General features: G+C 41.9%; 1 protein-coding gene across 1 annotated transcript in view; it reads right to left on the reverse strand.

Annotated features, from left to right (window-relative positions):
- Positions 1 to 316: 316 nt before the first annotated feature.
- Positions 317 to 15,292, reverse strand: part of ZC2HC1B (zinc finger C2HC-type containing 1B) — a 31,510-nt gene continuing 16,534 nt past the window's right edge. The window contains 3 exon segments of the mRNA XM_028494715.2: positions 317 to 402; positions 7,508 to 7,613; positions 10,993 to 11,132. Of these exon segments, the coding sequence (XP_028350516.1) occupies positions 326 to 402; positions 7,508 to 7,613; positions 10,993 to 11,132 (323 nt within the window). The 3' untranslated portion in view covers positions 317 to 325.

Consider the following 15,292-nt stretch of genomic DNA (forward strand, 5'->3'; position numbering starts at 1 on the left):
AGTGTAAATCTCAGGGAACTGTCCTTGTTTGGAAAAAGGGACAGGGCAGTAACCTTCCAGGTCAAAATGAAAAATCATTCCCCTTTCCTGTTAAATCCAAGAAACAAAAACTGAATGTCATTTCAAACTATATGTTTAACAAAAGAGTAAATTTCAAGAACATACATTTTAGTAACACAAATCAGGATGTGCCCAAATTTCTCTTCGAGTGGCCTGCTGTGGATTCATTCTCTTAAAGGCTCATTAACTGTCTTGCCCATTGGATGATCGGAAACACCTGGATTAGAGGTTAATTTTTTTTTTTTTCTTACCTGGCCTCTAGGAGTTAATCTTTTTTTTTTTTAGAAGATTTAGTAAATCCTTGTCTGAGTTTTGCTCCAGAAGCAGGGTCCACTGCTAATCCTTTGCAGACATAAACAGATTTGTTATTATGTAAAAGCAAACATTAGCAACAACAGAAAAAAGGAATGATTACGAAATCCTCACACTGGATTCAAAAATCTCTATTCTTCTTTTGTTTTGTTTAGTTTTGTGGCTATAGACAAGTTCTCAGTCCCCATCCTGGGCCAAATAATAAGGAAAACAGAAACTGTCTCAGGAGCCTTCTCTCCTCTACCCCTAGGCCTTCACTTGCCCGTGGATGGGCCCTTTGGACCGCCACCTCAGTGGGCCACCATTCATACAAGCTGACCCTCAACACCTCTCCCCACTACTGCCCTGGCTTTCAAAATGTATCCTAATGTCTTCACAATTCTTTGCCTGCTTTCATGCTAGGAAGGGTTTGATAAGCCTTATGGAAGCATGAGATGCCTTCCCTCCCAGGCGTTATTTACACAGTGATGGACTCAATCCCCAAACAGGACTTTTCCTTCGTGTCCAGCGGCACTGCTAGGTATGGAGATGTAGGAGTTTATGGATATAGGCATACCACACCACAGTCTGTTTTAAAGGACCACATGGTATGGGACGGGATTCTCAAGGAAATCATTTAAAAAAAAAAAAAAAGAATTAGTGCTCTCTGTCCTAGAGGCCTCCTTTCTATCTAATCAGTGTTTTACGAAGGGGGAATAACCAAACAACCCAAGGAAATTGTGAATCAATATCAAAGAACACAGGAGAGAAAGAACTCAGTGTTCATATTACCCAAAGATCTACAAGTTTTATTTTTTCCAAGGAATCAGCAACTGACCCTTCAAAACTCAGTACATTTGCTACGCAATTAGGTTAGGTAAGGAGGGGAGGCTAGTGCAGGGAAGATGCTTAACCTGATCAAATCCACTGGCCCCAGAAACCAAAGCAGAACCTACACCAACAAAACTTGATAGGCAATTCACTAAATATATGAAGCAATGCAGCTCTAGAACCCAGAACTACATTTTCACAGTGATCTTAGTCTCTCTGTATAAAGGTGCTGGAGAAGCTGCTGCCCAGAGGTACCTTCCCTGTAAATCTGTCACTCTTATATCAAAACCCTTGAGAAAATAGTCACGTAGACACTTGCTGACTAGGCTATAAACTCAGTTCCCATCTGAACATTAGAATCTTCGTGAGAATGAAGGAAGAGCCACACCTTTTATCTAAAACAATTTCCTAACATATATCTACTAAATAATATATACCTACTAAGTAATATATACTAGTATATAATATGTACTAAATAATGTAATATATAATAATATATAAACATATGTTTATATAATTATCTCCTTAATCTTTATATTTTTTGACCCAGTTTTCCCTAAGTAGATAAAGATTTGCTTGGCTCTACCATTTCCTATTAAAAATTACTTGTGCAAGTTGCTTTTCCTCTCTGTGCTTTCCTCACAAGTAAACTAGGGATATGAATAATATGTCTACTCCCCTGTGTTACTTTGAGGATTAAATGAGGATTAATGAAGATTAATATATGAAGAGCTTAGAAGAGTGTACAATTAAGCGTGGGCTACTGTCCATGAAGAAGGGATATTCAGTACAGCAAAAAAGTAGAAACAACGTACCTATTCAAGTCAGGAAAACAGATAAACAAGTTACATTGTATTTTTGTGATATGATACTATGGTGTTTTTTTGTTTTTTGTTTTGTTTTGCGGTACGTGGGCCTCTCACTGTTGTGGCCTCTCCTGTTGCGGGGCACAGGCTCTGGACGCGCGGGCTCAGCGGCCATGGCTCACGGGCCCAGCTGCTCCACGGCATGTGGGATCTTCCTGGACCGGGGCACGAACCCGTGTCCCCTGCATCGGCAGGCGGACTCTCAACCACTGCGCCACCAGGGAAGCCCTGATACTATGTTTTTAAAGAAACTCTTTGCCATAGGGAAATGTTCAAAGCTTGTTAGTGAAAAAAAATCAGGAAGTGTACACAGACTATGATCCTAGCTTTGATAAAAGGAAAACAAAAAAGGAGTATAAAGAGAAAAAATGAAAGCTATCAATGTTAACAGGGTGTGGAATTATGGATGTTTTTCATTTTCTTTACACTTTTTCTTTACACCATTTCTTTTTTTTTTCTTTTTTTTTTTTTTTGCAGTACGCGGGCCTCTCACTGTTGTGGCCTCTCCCGTCGCGGAGCACAGGCTCCGGACGCGCAGGCTCAAGGCTCAGCGGCCACGGCTCACGGGCCCAGCCGCTCTGCGGCATGTGGGATCCTCCCGGACAGGGGCACGAACCCGTGTCCCCTGCATCGGCAGGCGGACTCTCAACCACTGCGCCACCAGGGAAGCCCTATACCATTTCTTTATACCATTTTCCAATATCTTCTACAGTAAGCATTAATTTCTTACATGGCAATTAAAATAAAATGCTCTTTCTCAAGAGACATTGTTGCAGACTAAAAGTGTCTAGAACCAAGAAGTTTCTAAGTCATCATCATAGTCTAACTTACACAGATGCGCGTGCCTGGGGATGTGACACCGGCATCGGCGTTAATCACACGTAGTCTGGACGTCTCGCCAAGCCTGTACGGCCCTCCTTGCTCTAGTGCCAGGCTTCCATTCTAACTTCAACCCCAGTTCTTCTCCGTGCTTTGGCCAAATGGGCCATTTGTTTCCAGAGTATGTCCTCTGCATTCTTATTTCCATATCTTGGTTCATTGCTTCTGCAGCTTTTCTCCATTGGTCAAAATCTAGCTCATCCTGGGACTTCCCTGGTCGCGAAATGGATAAGACTCCGTGCTCCCTGCTAACACATATATATGGAATCTAAAAAAAAAAATGGTTATGAAGAACCTAGGGGCAGGACAGGAATAAAGACGCAGATGTCGAGAAGGAACTTGAGGACATGGGGAGGGGGAAGGGTAAGCTAGGATGAAGTGAGAGAGTGGCATGGACTTATATATACTACCAAACGTAAAATAGATAGCTAGTGGGAAGCAGCATGCATAGCACAGGGAGATCAGCTCGGTGTTGCGTGACCACTTAGAGGGGTGGGAGGGAAACGCAAGAGGGAGGAGATATGGGGATATATGTAAATCTATAGCTGATTCACTTTGTTATAAAGCAGAAACTAACACACCACTGTAAAGCAATTATACTCCAATAAAGATGTTAAAAAAAAAATAGTAAGAAAAAAAAGAAGATTCTGTGCTCCCAATGCAGGGGGCCTGGGTTCAATCCCTGGTCAGGGAACTAGATCCCACATGCATGCCGCAACTAAGAGTTCACATGCCACACTAAGGAGCCCACATGCCTCACCTAAGGAGCCGGCGAGCCGCAACTAAGGAGCCTGCCTGCTGCAACTAAGGAGCTGGCAAGCCACAACTAAGGAGCCCGCCTGCCGCAACTAGGACTCAGCACAACTAAATAAATTAAAAACAAAACAAAACAAAGAAACTGAGGCTGAGTTAAAAAAAAAAAATGTAGCTCATCCTGAAAGCTCATCCCAAATGCCTCTACCTCTATGAAGTTTCCTCTCTCTGACTGTCACCTCCTCCATAAAGCCTCCTCAGCAAAGTTGATCTCGATTTCCTTAGTACTTTTATATCCCACTGTTAAATATTAGATATTAATAATTATTGACTGCCTCTCTCCCTAGACTTTTTAAAGAATCCATGGGTATAAGAAACAACCATACAAAATAACTATGTGCTGAGTGAATGAATCCTTTTGAACATCCATGGCAGCTGTGTATCAACCTCATGTAACGTCAACATGTTCTCTTGAGCAGAGATTTTCCTGTACATACAAAACTTCTTAGAAGACTCTGAGATGGATAAGGATTGTGCCTGACACACATTTCCCCTGCCGGTGAATTCAGAACAAAATGTTATAAATGACAGATTCTAAATGCTTATTTTACTCAAGAGAGTTGAAGAATGATAGCCAGAGTTTTAGAGGGCTAACTACCAGCTAGATGAAGACAGTAAAGAATTTATGTGGAAGGCGAGTGACACCAAGTAGCCTAACTATCGACTGTCAATGTAGAAATAGCAAGACCAACAACAATTTTTAAAAGACCCTCGTATTACAAATAGATTAATACTGACCAGAACAAAAACAATGGCCAGCAGATGCGAATCTGATTCACACAAGGGCCTGTTTACATTAGCGAGAGGGACTCAGTGCTTTTCTTCAAGCCTTAAAGAGTTTTGAAAATTAACCTCCCCTCAGTAGACTTCTGCTTCCTCCCCAGAATGGCTCCGAATGAAATGTGCCTAATTTAAAGGCACACTAACCCTGACAATTTTAATTTTAAGTGTAAACAGGTGAGGCCACAGGAAAGAATAGAAATTAAATTGAAAAGCATCTTAAGCCTGAAATAAAACAAAAAGCTACCTCTTAAAGCTAATTAACAGGACAATTCTATCATATGCCAGTAATCTAAGTGAGAAATTATAGACTCAAGATACCCACTTTACTCCAACATATTTCATTCAAAAAGTATTTACTGAGCACTTCATAACTGCCGCGAACAATTCTAACAGCTAGGGATACAGCAGCACAATACAAAAGAGACCAAGCAGACAGGTCCCTGCCTTCTTGAAACTTACATCCCTTTTTCTGGGGGTGGGGGGACAAGAAGGAGATAAACAAACCTGCAATGACTATTAGATGAGAATAAATGCCATTTTGAAAAACTACAAAGAGAATTATGGAGGCCTTGATCACCTCTAAATAGAGGCTGGGGGTGAGGCACACCGGGAAGAGGACACTCAGCAGAGAACTGGAGGGAGGGAGGGAGACAGCAGTGCAGACTAGTGAGGGAGGGTTTTGGTTTTCAGCAGAGGGGGCAGCCAGTGCAAAGGCCCTGAGCCAGGAGTGAGCAGGAACAACAGAGGCCGCTGGAGCTGGACTGAGAGGAAACAGTGGACAGCGAGGTCAGGGGGTGGCACAGAAGCTAGTGTGGGCCCTGCCGGACTCTGCCTTTTACTTAGCAACATCACAGTAGCTATAAACCACTGTTAACTAGTCAAGAACAAACATAATACCGTTTTGCTTAGATCTGCTGGCCTACTCCTCTGTTTCCTAGTGTATCAGAATGGTGTCTTTGTAGCGTCCCGCTTAATGCCACATACTGGGACACGGGACTGCTAAGCCCTAATTCAGGACCTTTCCACTGGTGCCTTGCTGCTGCTTTAAAGGAATTATTTAGCTCACAGAAGGAAACTCTTCCCCTATTTTCAACACTACGCCTGTCTCCCCCAATTCCCAGTCTCTTTCCAGGTTGACTAGAGTGGGGAATGAAAGTCCTGGACTCCGAGGCTGTACTCAGATTGGACTTGGCACACTGTCAGTTTTCTAATCCCGATGAATTAAGAAATAGTCCCTCTTGGCAAATAAGCTTCAACCTCAAAATCAAAAGGATGTTTTTCACTGGAAGGGAAGCATTATAATATCTTCGTTGAAAAAATAAGAAAAGAAGCTATAGTAGAAAGAAACTGCCTTTTCTGAAGGACACTAATTGTTACACTTTAGAAAAAAGCTTATTAGTGGAAGTTTTACCAAAAGAACACATATATAATTTGAATTATTTTTTTTCTAAGTGAAAACTAAAACCTACCCCATTGTTAAGTTTTTACAGATCAGGCAAAACTAATGATTTGCGTGTAGATGGCTGTGGGGAAATTTTTTAAATATCAATTCAATTTTTAAGCCCGTGATAAGCAACTCATGAAGGATTTAAAAACTAATGATAAAAATTTCTAGTGCTATTATTACTTTGACTGTGAGATTGGCACTTCTTATTCTGGTTCTGATAATACCTTCAAAATAAGACCTGTGGCCAGACGGGCCGATATGACCATGAATTAATTCCCACTCCGCCTTCCCGGTATGTGCTGATCATCAAGAAGAATGTGCATCACTACTAGCGCAGCTCAATGAAGAGAGAAAGCACAGTAGATACCTAATCCAGCTCTGCTGTTTACCAGGTGTGTGCCTTAACTGAGCCTCCGTTTCCCTTTCCACAGATTAAAACATTTGGAGGATTATTGCGAAGATTAAATGAAATGGGTCAAGCATATAGTAAGTACTATAATGGTGGTCATACCTTTTCGCTACTTTGAAGAAATTATTTCATTCTAGGAAGGAGATTCTTCCCTTTTTTTCTTTTTTCCAGCCTTACTGAGATCTAATTGAATATAATGTATAAGTTTAAGGTGTACAATATGATGATTGATACACGGATATATTGCAAAATGATTACCACAATAAGATTAGTTAACACACCCATCACCTCACATAGTTACTTTTGTGTGTATGTGGTGAGAACATTTAAGATCTACTCTCTTAGCAGTTTTTAAGTATATAATACAGTATTGTTAACTAGAGTCACCATGCTGTACTTTAGATCCCCAGAACTTATTCATCTTACTACTGGAAGTTTGTACCCTTTGACCAACATCTCCCCATTTCTCCCACCCTATCCTCCAGCCATGGCAACCACCATTCTATTCTCTGTTTTTACGAGTTTAACTTTTTAGGGTTCCACACATAAGTGAGGGCATACAGTATTTGTCCTCCTTCTCTCTGACTTATTTCACTTAGCATAATGCCCTCCAGGTTTACCCATGTTGTCGAAAATGGAAGGATTTCCTTTTCTTTTTATTGCTGAATAATATATACCCCATCTTTATCCATTCATCCATCAACGGACACGTCAGTTGTTTCTATATCTTGGCTATTTGAAAAATGCTGTAATGAACATGGGAGTATGGATATCTCTCTGAGACAGTGATTTCATTTTCTTCCCTTATTTTCAACACAAAACCTGGCACACTGCCATCTCCTATCCTTAATCTCTTTTTAATTTTACCAGACCAGAGAACACTGGTTCTAGACCCCGCTGTTGTAATCAGATCTGACTTTGTACATTGTCAGTGTTGTCTAATCCTGGTAAATTAGGAAATATCCTTTCTTGGCAAATAAGTTTTAACCTCAAACAAACCCACATATCTTTATATCCCAAAGCAACTTTGGCTGTCATAGCTTTTGCTGACTGCCAGCAAATCCCAAAGCCAACAGTGGCCCCCTCTGACTCTGTCATTCGATAGTTGAGATGCTCACTCCAACTCACCTGGCCTGGCTGGGACCACACTGGCCTCCAGGGCCCTGTTCTGCAGCAGAGCTCCCACGGCACTGGTTACAGTCGTTCCTTTTTTTGGACTCATCTGAACCCTACCCTACAGAGAGAGACAGACAGAAAGACAGAGAGACAGAGACAGAGGCAGAAAGACAGAGAGACAGAGGGCGAGGGGGCAGAGGGGAAGAGATCTGTAACCTCAGGTAGCACACAGGATGTAAAGCTGTCTCCCCTTCACCAGCAGCAGGCTGGAGTCATGTCTGGGACCTGCGACACCCAGGGGAGGGGGACACGCACACCCTGCACCTTAGTAGTCTCGTTCCTGTCCTCCCTGCTGGGGCTCAAAACCATGTCTGGGTTTTAGAGCTTTCATTCCATAATCAAGCCCTTGGTGGAGTGGTGATATGTTAATCCTGTAAAATTAGTTGTATGGAGACATAAGAAATCACTTAATGTCAATAAGGATAATTATGGAACGTTTTAGTTTTTCATTGCACTTGAAGATGATTTTGTTTTGAAACACATGAACAGAGAAGAAAAGCAGACACTGGCAGGCAGCGAGTGTTTTAAACATGGAATCCCAGCGTCTCCATGCCACTCCCCTCCGTGCTGAGCAGAAGGGGCAGAACAGCCACATGGATACAGAAGAAGGACCAAAAGGTTCCTTGGGAGCTCCTTGTATACTCCTTTTTACCTCGCTGCTGATCCCTCAACACCTCCATGGCAGCTCCAGTACAAAGATAACCTGCTCCTCCAAGTGAGAACCCTCACTCGGGCAAGGATAGCTAGGAGGCTATAGCAGACAGCTCATCCCCAGCCAAACAAAGAAAGCTATTTTCAGAGGCCCATACTGGTCTCTTTTGGTTAAGGGTATAACACATTTTTATACTTGATTATGTTTAAAATAGAAACACATTTCAGCTGTGCTGTGAACAGCCCTTCAAAACTGAAACAACACCTCCCTTTTTGTTCTCCTTCTGAATAAGCTCCACTATTAGGCAGGGCCCCAGAGTGGTGAAGCTGGCATAAGGGAAACAGCGCTGCTGTTCAAATACACTCTACAGCGAGTTTACTCAGAAAGCAAGCAATTTTTCTTCTGTGTTCCCAATCACCACTTAGCTCTGGGAAACAAGGAGAGGAACGGGGCCAAGTCACTGGCTGCACTCAGGACAGCCAGCTGGCCTTCTTCAGGAGAATAAAGCACTTCCGCCCGCTGCTTTGCCTCTGCTCCCCTTGGGCCTGCTGACGCCCACTAACTTTGTGGACTGGTTAGAAGAATCGTTCGAAGAAACACAATGCAACCTCTACTGCTTTAGGAAGTATAGGTAGAGCTGTCCTTTTTCCAAAACTAAGTTGAAGTCAAGCCCAAAGCAGCCATATTCCCCCCCAAATTGTGGTGCCTATCCCACTATAGGAAGAGACCATGAGAGAGGGGAAGGAGGGCGGGGCAATGTGGAGAGAGGAAAAGGCCAGGGCACCCTGTGTGCAAGGCACTGTACTGGTATTACCTATAATCCGCCCAACAGCTCGGCAAGACACACCTTAAAGTGAGCCTCAAAGAATTTAAGTAACTTCTCCAAGTTTACCTGTAGATAAAATAAAACTGAAAGTCAAATCCTGACTACTGACTGAAAAATCTGGGCTCTTTCTACATTGCACTGCTTCCCATGATATTTCAGGTGTAGAGATTGAAACTCTACAACTATATTTATCATAACCACCTTGCTGCCCCACCAACACACCTGTCTCCTGCCTCCTGTGTTCCTTTATCTAGATGTGTGGTATTATCTGCCAGGCTCTGGAGCTAAAAACCTTTTTGCCAACACTGATCCTCTTTTACCTTATATTCCATCAGCTTCTCCGTCCCAACAATTATTTCTTAAATCTACCCGCTCCTCCACACACATACACCATTAGTCCTCTTACTCTGAGCCCTCATTTTCTTTTCCTGTTGTTGTGGCTTCTAACTGGTCTCTCGCCAAACCATCTTGAACACTAACTGCAAGGGTGATCTTTCTAAAAAACCAATTCCATGTCACTCCAATCTGCACTATGTGACCAGTCTACACTGCATATAGAATGACACGAGGCCAGTGATGCGGGATGGTTGGACAGAAAAGCTGAGGTGGTCAGTCTGCAGGGAGAAGAGAAAGCAGCAGCAGAGTGGGAAGAAGAGACAAGATGGAAAGATGGACAGGAGAACTTCCTGGGTTCCAGGGAACTTTCAATTCCTGCTTCCAGGCCCTCAGGCTGGCTGGCCTCAGATTTAGGGCACCCATGCACTTAATCGCCTTCTTCCTCCTCCGAGCCAGCGTGGCTTAAAGCCCTTGTGGCTCTGATGCTCACCCTGACTGCCCCATCCCCTCACTCAGCCACAGGCACTCTAGGCTGTGCTCCACATGGTGGGCTCCTCAGGCCACGAGCTGGACACTTCGTGCACAATGTCCTTCCCAACTTCAAATCTAGACTGGTAAACCCATTGCTATCTTGCAGAAAGCAGCTGCTCCTCTTTGAAGCCTTTGCCGAATCACACGTGGCCTCTGCCTCCATCTCGCTCCTGTATATGCCAACCTCTACACCTTCCTACTGCACTGTTTCCAAGGCCACCTCCTCCTCCGAACCACAAATCCTTGGTCAACCAGCACTTGGCACAGTGGCTGCTTCAGCAGAGATATTCAGCAACTGTCTAGTATATGCTGAGCTAGAGCTCAGGTCCATAGTCCGTGGGGTGTGCTATCGTTAGAGAGGGTCCCATCCCTATTACATATTGGGTATCATGGAAATCTTTCTAAACATGCTTCATACTGTTAAGTATTCAGAACAATTTAATCTTTTCTTGGTATCTAAGCCATGTTTATGAAACTAATGGTTTTCACAGTATGCTGTAAGCTATGTCCCCAGCACCTTTGATGTGTATGGAGCTGCCTGCTCTCCCCAGTGTTGTTTTTATAAATCTATTGTCTTCCTGGTCCAGTGTTATTTTACTTATTTGTACCTGTTTATAACAGCTGTTTTATCCATTTACTTTAAATTGCTGACTGTGGCTTTGAATAGGGTGAAGAACCCTCTCCACAGAGCAAACACATGACCTGTAGAACAAGGCCTCCTTGTGACGGCTTCCCCCACTTAGGCCAGTTTCACCTCAGGTTCAAGAGTCTTTTTGAGGTGGTTAAGGCTGATAACTACCATTGGTTAGAATTTTACCGTAATACTATAGAAGCACTACTTATACTTCTAAGTCTTCAACCTAAGAAGCTTCAAACACTGTAGAAAATTTTTTTCTACAACACCCAAAGGTGCTGTTAGCTGGAAAGCATCCCTCAAAAAGAAGCCAAGTCCCATGAAGATGAGTGACAGTAATTGGCTATCTTGATCCTTACACTTCTCAGGATGGGTAATTTAGGTTCCCTAGCAAATTCTACCTGCTTTCCCTAGGCATGTAAGGGCACAAGAGCCAGCACTTGGGGAGAGATATTCACCTGTGCCCTGGATGCCAATTTGGCTGCTGTCTGGGCTGGATCAAAGACTCGGCGAGAAGATTGATCCTTGCAGAAATTAATGTGTCGATTGGCTGCGGTTTCATTAAATCTCCTCATACAATATGGACACTCAATATAATCTGAATGTAAAGATAACAACAAAACGGCAATTAACATTTCAAAAACAACTCTGGAAGGGACTATATGAAATGAAGTAAATAGAATATGAACTCTGCTCCAACATGAAAGAGAGGTACCAAACTCTGGTTTGAGACAGGCTATTCCAGAGGGGGAGACATGCAAGAGCTCAAATAAAGGACAAGGTGGGGTAAATTTTTTCTACCTATGCACTTATTTCAGTTAAGAGTGTTCCCTTAAAATGTTTACATGCTATGTTGTTTTTTAGAAAATAGATTAATTATATATACTTAGGAACTTCCCAATTAAATGAATTATTTAGTGAATGATTATGTAAAGAAAGGAGTCCTAGAATCACAGAATATTGATACTGATGACTGAAGGGCACAGAAGATTCAAAAGCCCCAGCTGTGGTACCGAGTGGGACAGAAGTTTATACAAAAGTTATGGAGCTACAGAGGGAGTAAGATGTTTCAAAATGTGGGTTTGGGGGATGGGATATGAAACCAATGTCACACTCCTTCTGCAGTGGCTAGATTTTCCCACTGAACTCCTAAGTGAGGAGGCAGTTAATATGTTCAGAAAGGGGGTTAGGAAAAGGGAGCAGGTGAGGGTTCAAAAACAGTAAAGGGAAGAGTTTCCAGCATTAGAAGCTCTCTGGCAGCCCTTGGGGCACGGGGTCCTCTGAGGTTCTGGGGAATACCCATTGGTCCCAATTTGTCTGATCTGCAATTACTAGACAGTGGGAGAAAGGAGAACTGAGAAAGATCCAAGGTCTTCTCAGAACGTGGATATGCTCACATGTTCCAAAGCCAGGTTGGAGCCTCCTCCTCCAAAGTAAGGGGGATCATGGGGGTTGTGTTGTTTTGTTTTGCTTTAGGCGCCTGGAAGTGATGACAAAGTGGATATGTGCGACGTAAGAGAATAACTACCTCTCTCTCCCCAGGAAGGACCTGAGACGGCACCACCTTAAACTCTGTATGGAAGTTTGGTTTAGTATAGAGTCAAAATTCCTACATGTGTGAATGGGTATTTAAGGCAGTGATGTCTTCAAAGCCAAGAGTTTTTTGAAGACATCTTTTAAAGCAGTTTGGGGAGTTTTCTACTTGAACAAATAATTTCCTAAAATGAATACTCATAAAATGAAAGCTTTGGAATATGTAAGAAACTGGAATGAAGGAAACTGTTAGCACTTAACCTAACAGTTTATTGCATACTCTGGAAGGCATTACTTCATCATTAATTCCATACTTACTGAACACCTATTATGCTCCAAGCAACTTGGGGATACAATGTCTCTGTAATCAAGGACTAAGCATTCTAATACAGAAACAAAATTTTCCCATGGTGACAAATTCCTTGAACAAAATAAAATAGGACAAAATAAAATAGAACAAAATAAAATAAAATAGAAATGGTGAAGGCTCTGCAGCCTGCCTGACTGCTTTTGAGCCTGAGCTCTTCACCTACTATGTGTGTGAACTTTGGCACGTTTCTGAACCTCCTTAAGCTTCAATTTCCCCAGTACCTACATATCACCTGTATCGTTGAGTTGTTATGAAAGTTAACTACGATAATTCACAGTAGGGCCTGGTACAGTGGGTGGGTAGAACATGCTGTAACTATAAGGAAACAGGCCCAGCCAGGTTGTGTTCCAAATATCAAACAGGAAAGAAACTGCTTATGAAAAGTAAAATAGAAAGTGCCATTATCATGCAGAACTCATTTACGATGGTGTAGAAAAACATCTAGAACTGGGTTCGTGGTTCAGGGGTTATTTCTTTAGTTTCACCAGCTGAAAAGTCAAGGTTTATATCAGAAATGCTGCTACCATAAACCAGACTCAGTTTGGGCAAAGACAGTGATTATGGCAGTGACTGTGTTGCTTCCTTAATCCCACTTGTTCATTCATTCATTGCACCTTTCTGTGTGTTTGGCACTCTATGCCACTGTGGAGAAAACCAAGTTGAAGTGTAGTATTTCCCTGCTGACAAAGATCTTAGAGACGACTAGAGGCCTAGGTAAAGAAGCAGACAATTACCACTCCGGGGAATAAGCTTTGAAAGGAGGAAGCACTAGGTCCTCCAGGAGTCCACAGGAGGAACATGAAGCCCAGACTTAAGGGGCAAAGGAACAGAACATCAAATATACTGAGAATGCAAAAACTCTTTTCTTGCAACAATAATTTGAACACAGCATGAATGAGCTACACGTTCGACCCTTGTCTCAATCTGAGTCACCTCTTCCTCTATCAATAATGATGTCATAAAAATCACTATGTGCTATCTATTTCAATTGATAATGATTTATAACTAACTAATTAATTAATTTTTTGCCACACCAGGCAGCATGCGGGATCCTAGTTCCCTGACCAGGGACAGAACCCGTGCTCCCTGAAGTGGAAGCTTGGAGTCTTAACCACTGGACCACCAGGGGATTCCTCATAATGATTTTTTTTTTTTTTTTTTTTTTCCCTGTACGTGGGCCTCTCACTGTTGTGGCCTCTCCCGTTGTGGAGCACAGGCTCCGGACGCGCAGGCTCAGCGGCCATGGCTCATGGGCCCAGCCGCTCCGCGGCATGTGGGATCTTCCTGGACCAGGGCACGAACCCGTGTCCCCTGCATCGGCAGGCGGACTCTCAACCACTGCTCCACCAGGGAATCCCCTGATAATGATTTTTAATGTCTTATTCCATATCTCACAAAAGATTAAAGTAGAAAAACAAGCATCATTTAACAATGCAAGCACTTTGTTGAGTACCCACGTCTACATAGCCCTGTGAAACGTGGACCAAATGTCCCAGGACCACTTGAAATCCCAATTGCAAATATTCTATATCACTGCCCTCATAAACTGTCACATAATCCTGGAAAGTTGAATGATTGGCAAACTTACTTAAGTCAGTAAGAATTAGAATAAATATATGCACGTCACAAAAACTGAGCCATGAAATAAGGAATAATGCTGGAAAAAAAATGGAAATTACTTGCAAACTCATACATACTAGGCCATATGATTAATAACACTAGTAATATCTGTATAAATTTTCTAAGTATTTAAACTGGAGAATATATGGGCTAATATAAAATCCCTGCACAATTAAAATAACTGAATAGTCATGAAAATGTGCTATTGGACGTAATCATTTTGCTTGGTGCATAAAATTATAAGGGCATAGGGAAGAATTTAATTATAAAACTGTATTTTAGCATAAAAATGTAAAGGGCAGAAAAATAAACTGTACACTCGATGAGGCCTTACAAAGGGAATTATTTACTTTAAAGAAACAATAATCTCCACATTTTAAATCCAATGTGGAAATTAGAGAAATTCACACAGCAGACCATCTGACATGGTTTCACTATTCAACTAAAGAACTAGAAGGTAGCCATCAACCCTGCAGCTTCTGCTATTAAAATGAAGTAGTTCTCATAAAAGATGCTTTTATTATACAAAGATTCTTGCCAAAGTATTATCAAAATCACAGTCATAGATCTTTCTATGGAACATCTTAAGACAACACATGATTTCAAGTTAATTTTCATAAGCACCTAGCAAAACTGAAGCAATTATTAAGAGTATTTTCTGGTACTGAAGTTCATATAATTTATTTTACGGATGATTTTTACAGTGTTACACTTTGGTTTTGTTTGTTTGTTTTACTTTTTATTTCATTTATTTATTTTTTGGCTGCAACACTTGGCTTGTGGGATCTTAGTTCCCCAACTAGGGATCGAACCCGTGCCCACGGCAGTTTAAGTGTGGAGTCCTAACCACTGGACCACCAGAGAATTCCCTTTTTATACTTTTTAGAATGAACTTTGAGGAATAATTTACGTACATTAAAATGCACCTATTTTAAGTGTACAGTTTGAAAAGTTTTGACAAATACATACATTTGTGTAACCACCCCAATTAAAATATGAAACAAGTCTATTACCTCCAAAAGTTCCTTCATGCCCCTTTTCAGTCAATAGTTCCCCCAAACCCAGACTCAAGCAACCGAAGATCTATTTTCCTATCACTAAAGATAAGTTTTACCTCTTCTATATCTTACTACAAGACAGCATCCATGGTGTGCTCCATATATAGTTGCACTTTCTTCTTACTGTTCAGTTGTATTCCGTTTTGTAAATATTCCACAGTTTGTTTATCCATCCAC

Source organism: Physeter macrocephalus, chromosome 10, assembly GCF_002837175.3.
Source record: "Physeter macrocephalus isolate SW-GA chromosome 10, ASM283717v5, whole genome shotgun sequence".
Taxonomy (NCBI): Eukaryota; Metazoa; Chordata; class Mammalia; order Artiodactyla; family Physeteridae; genus Physeter; species Physeter macrocephalus.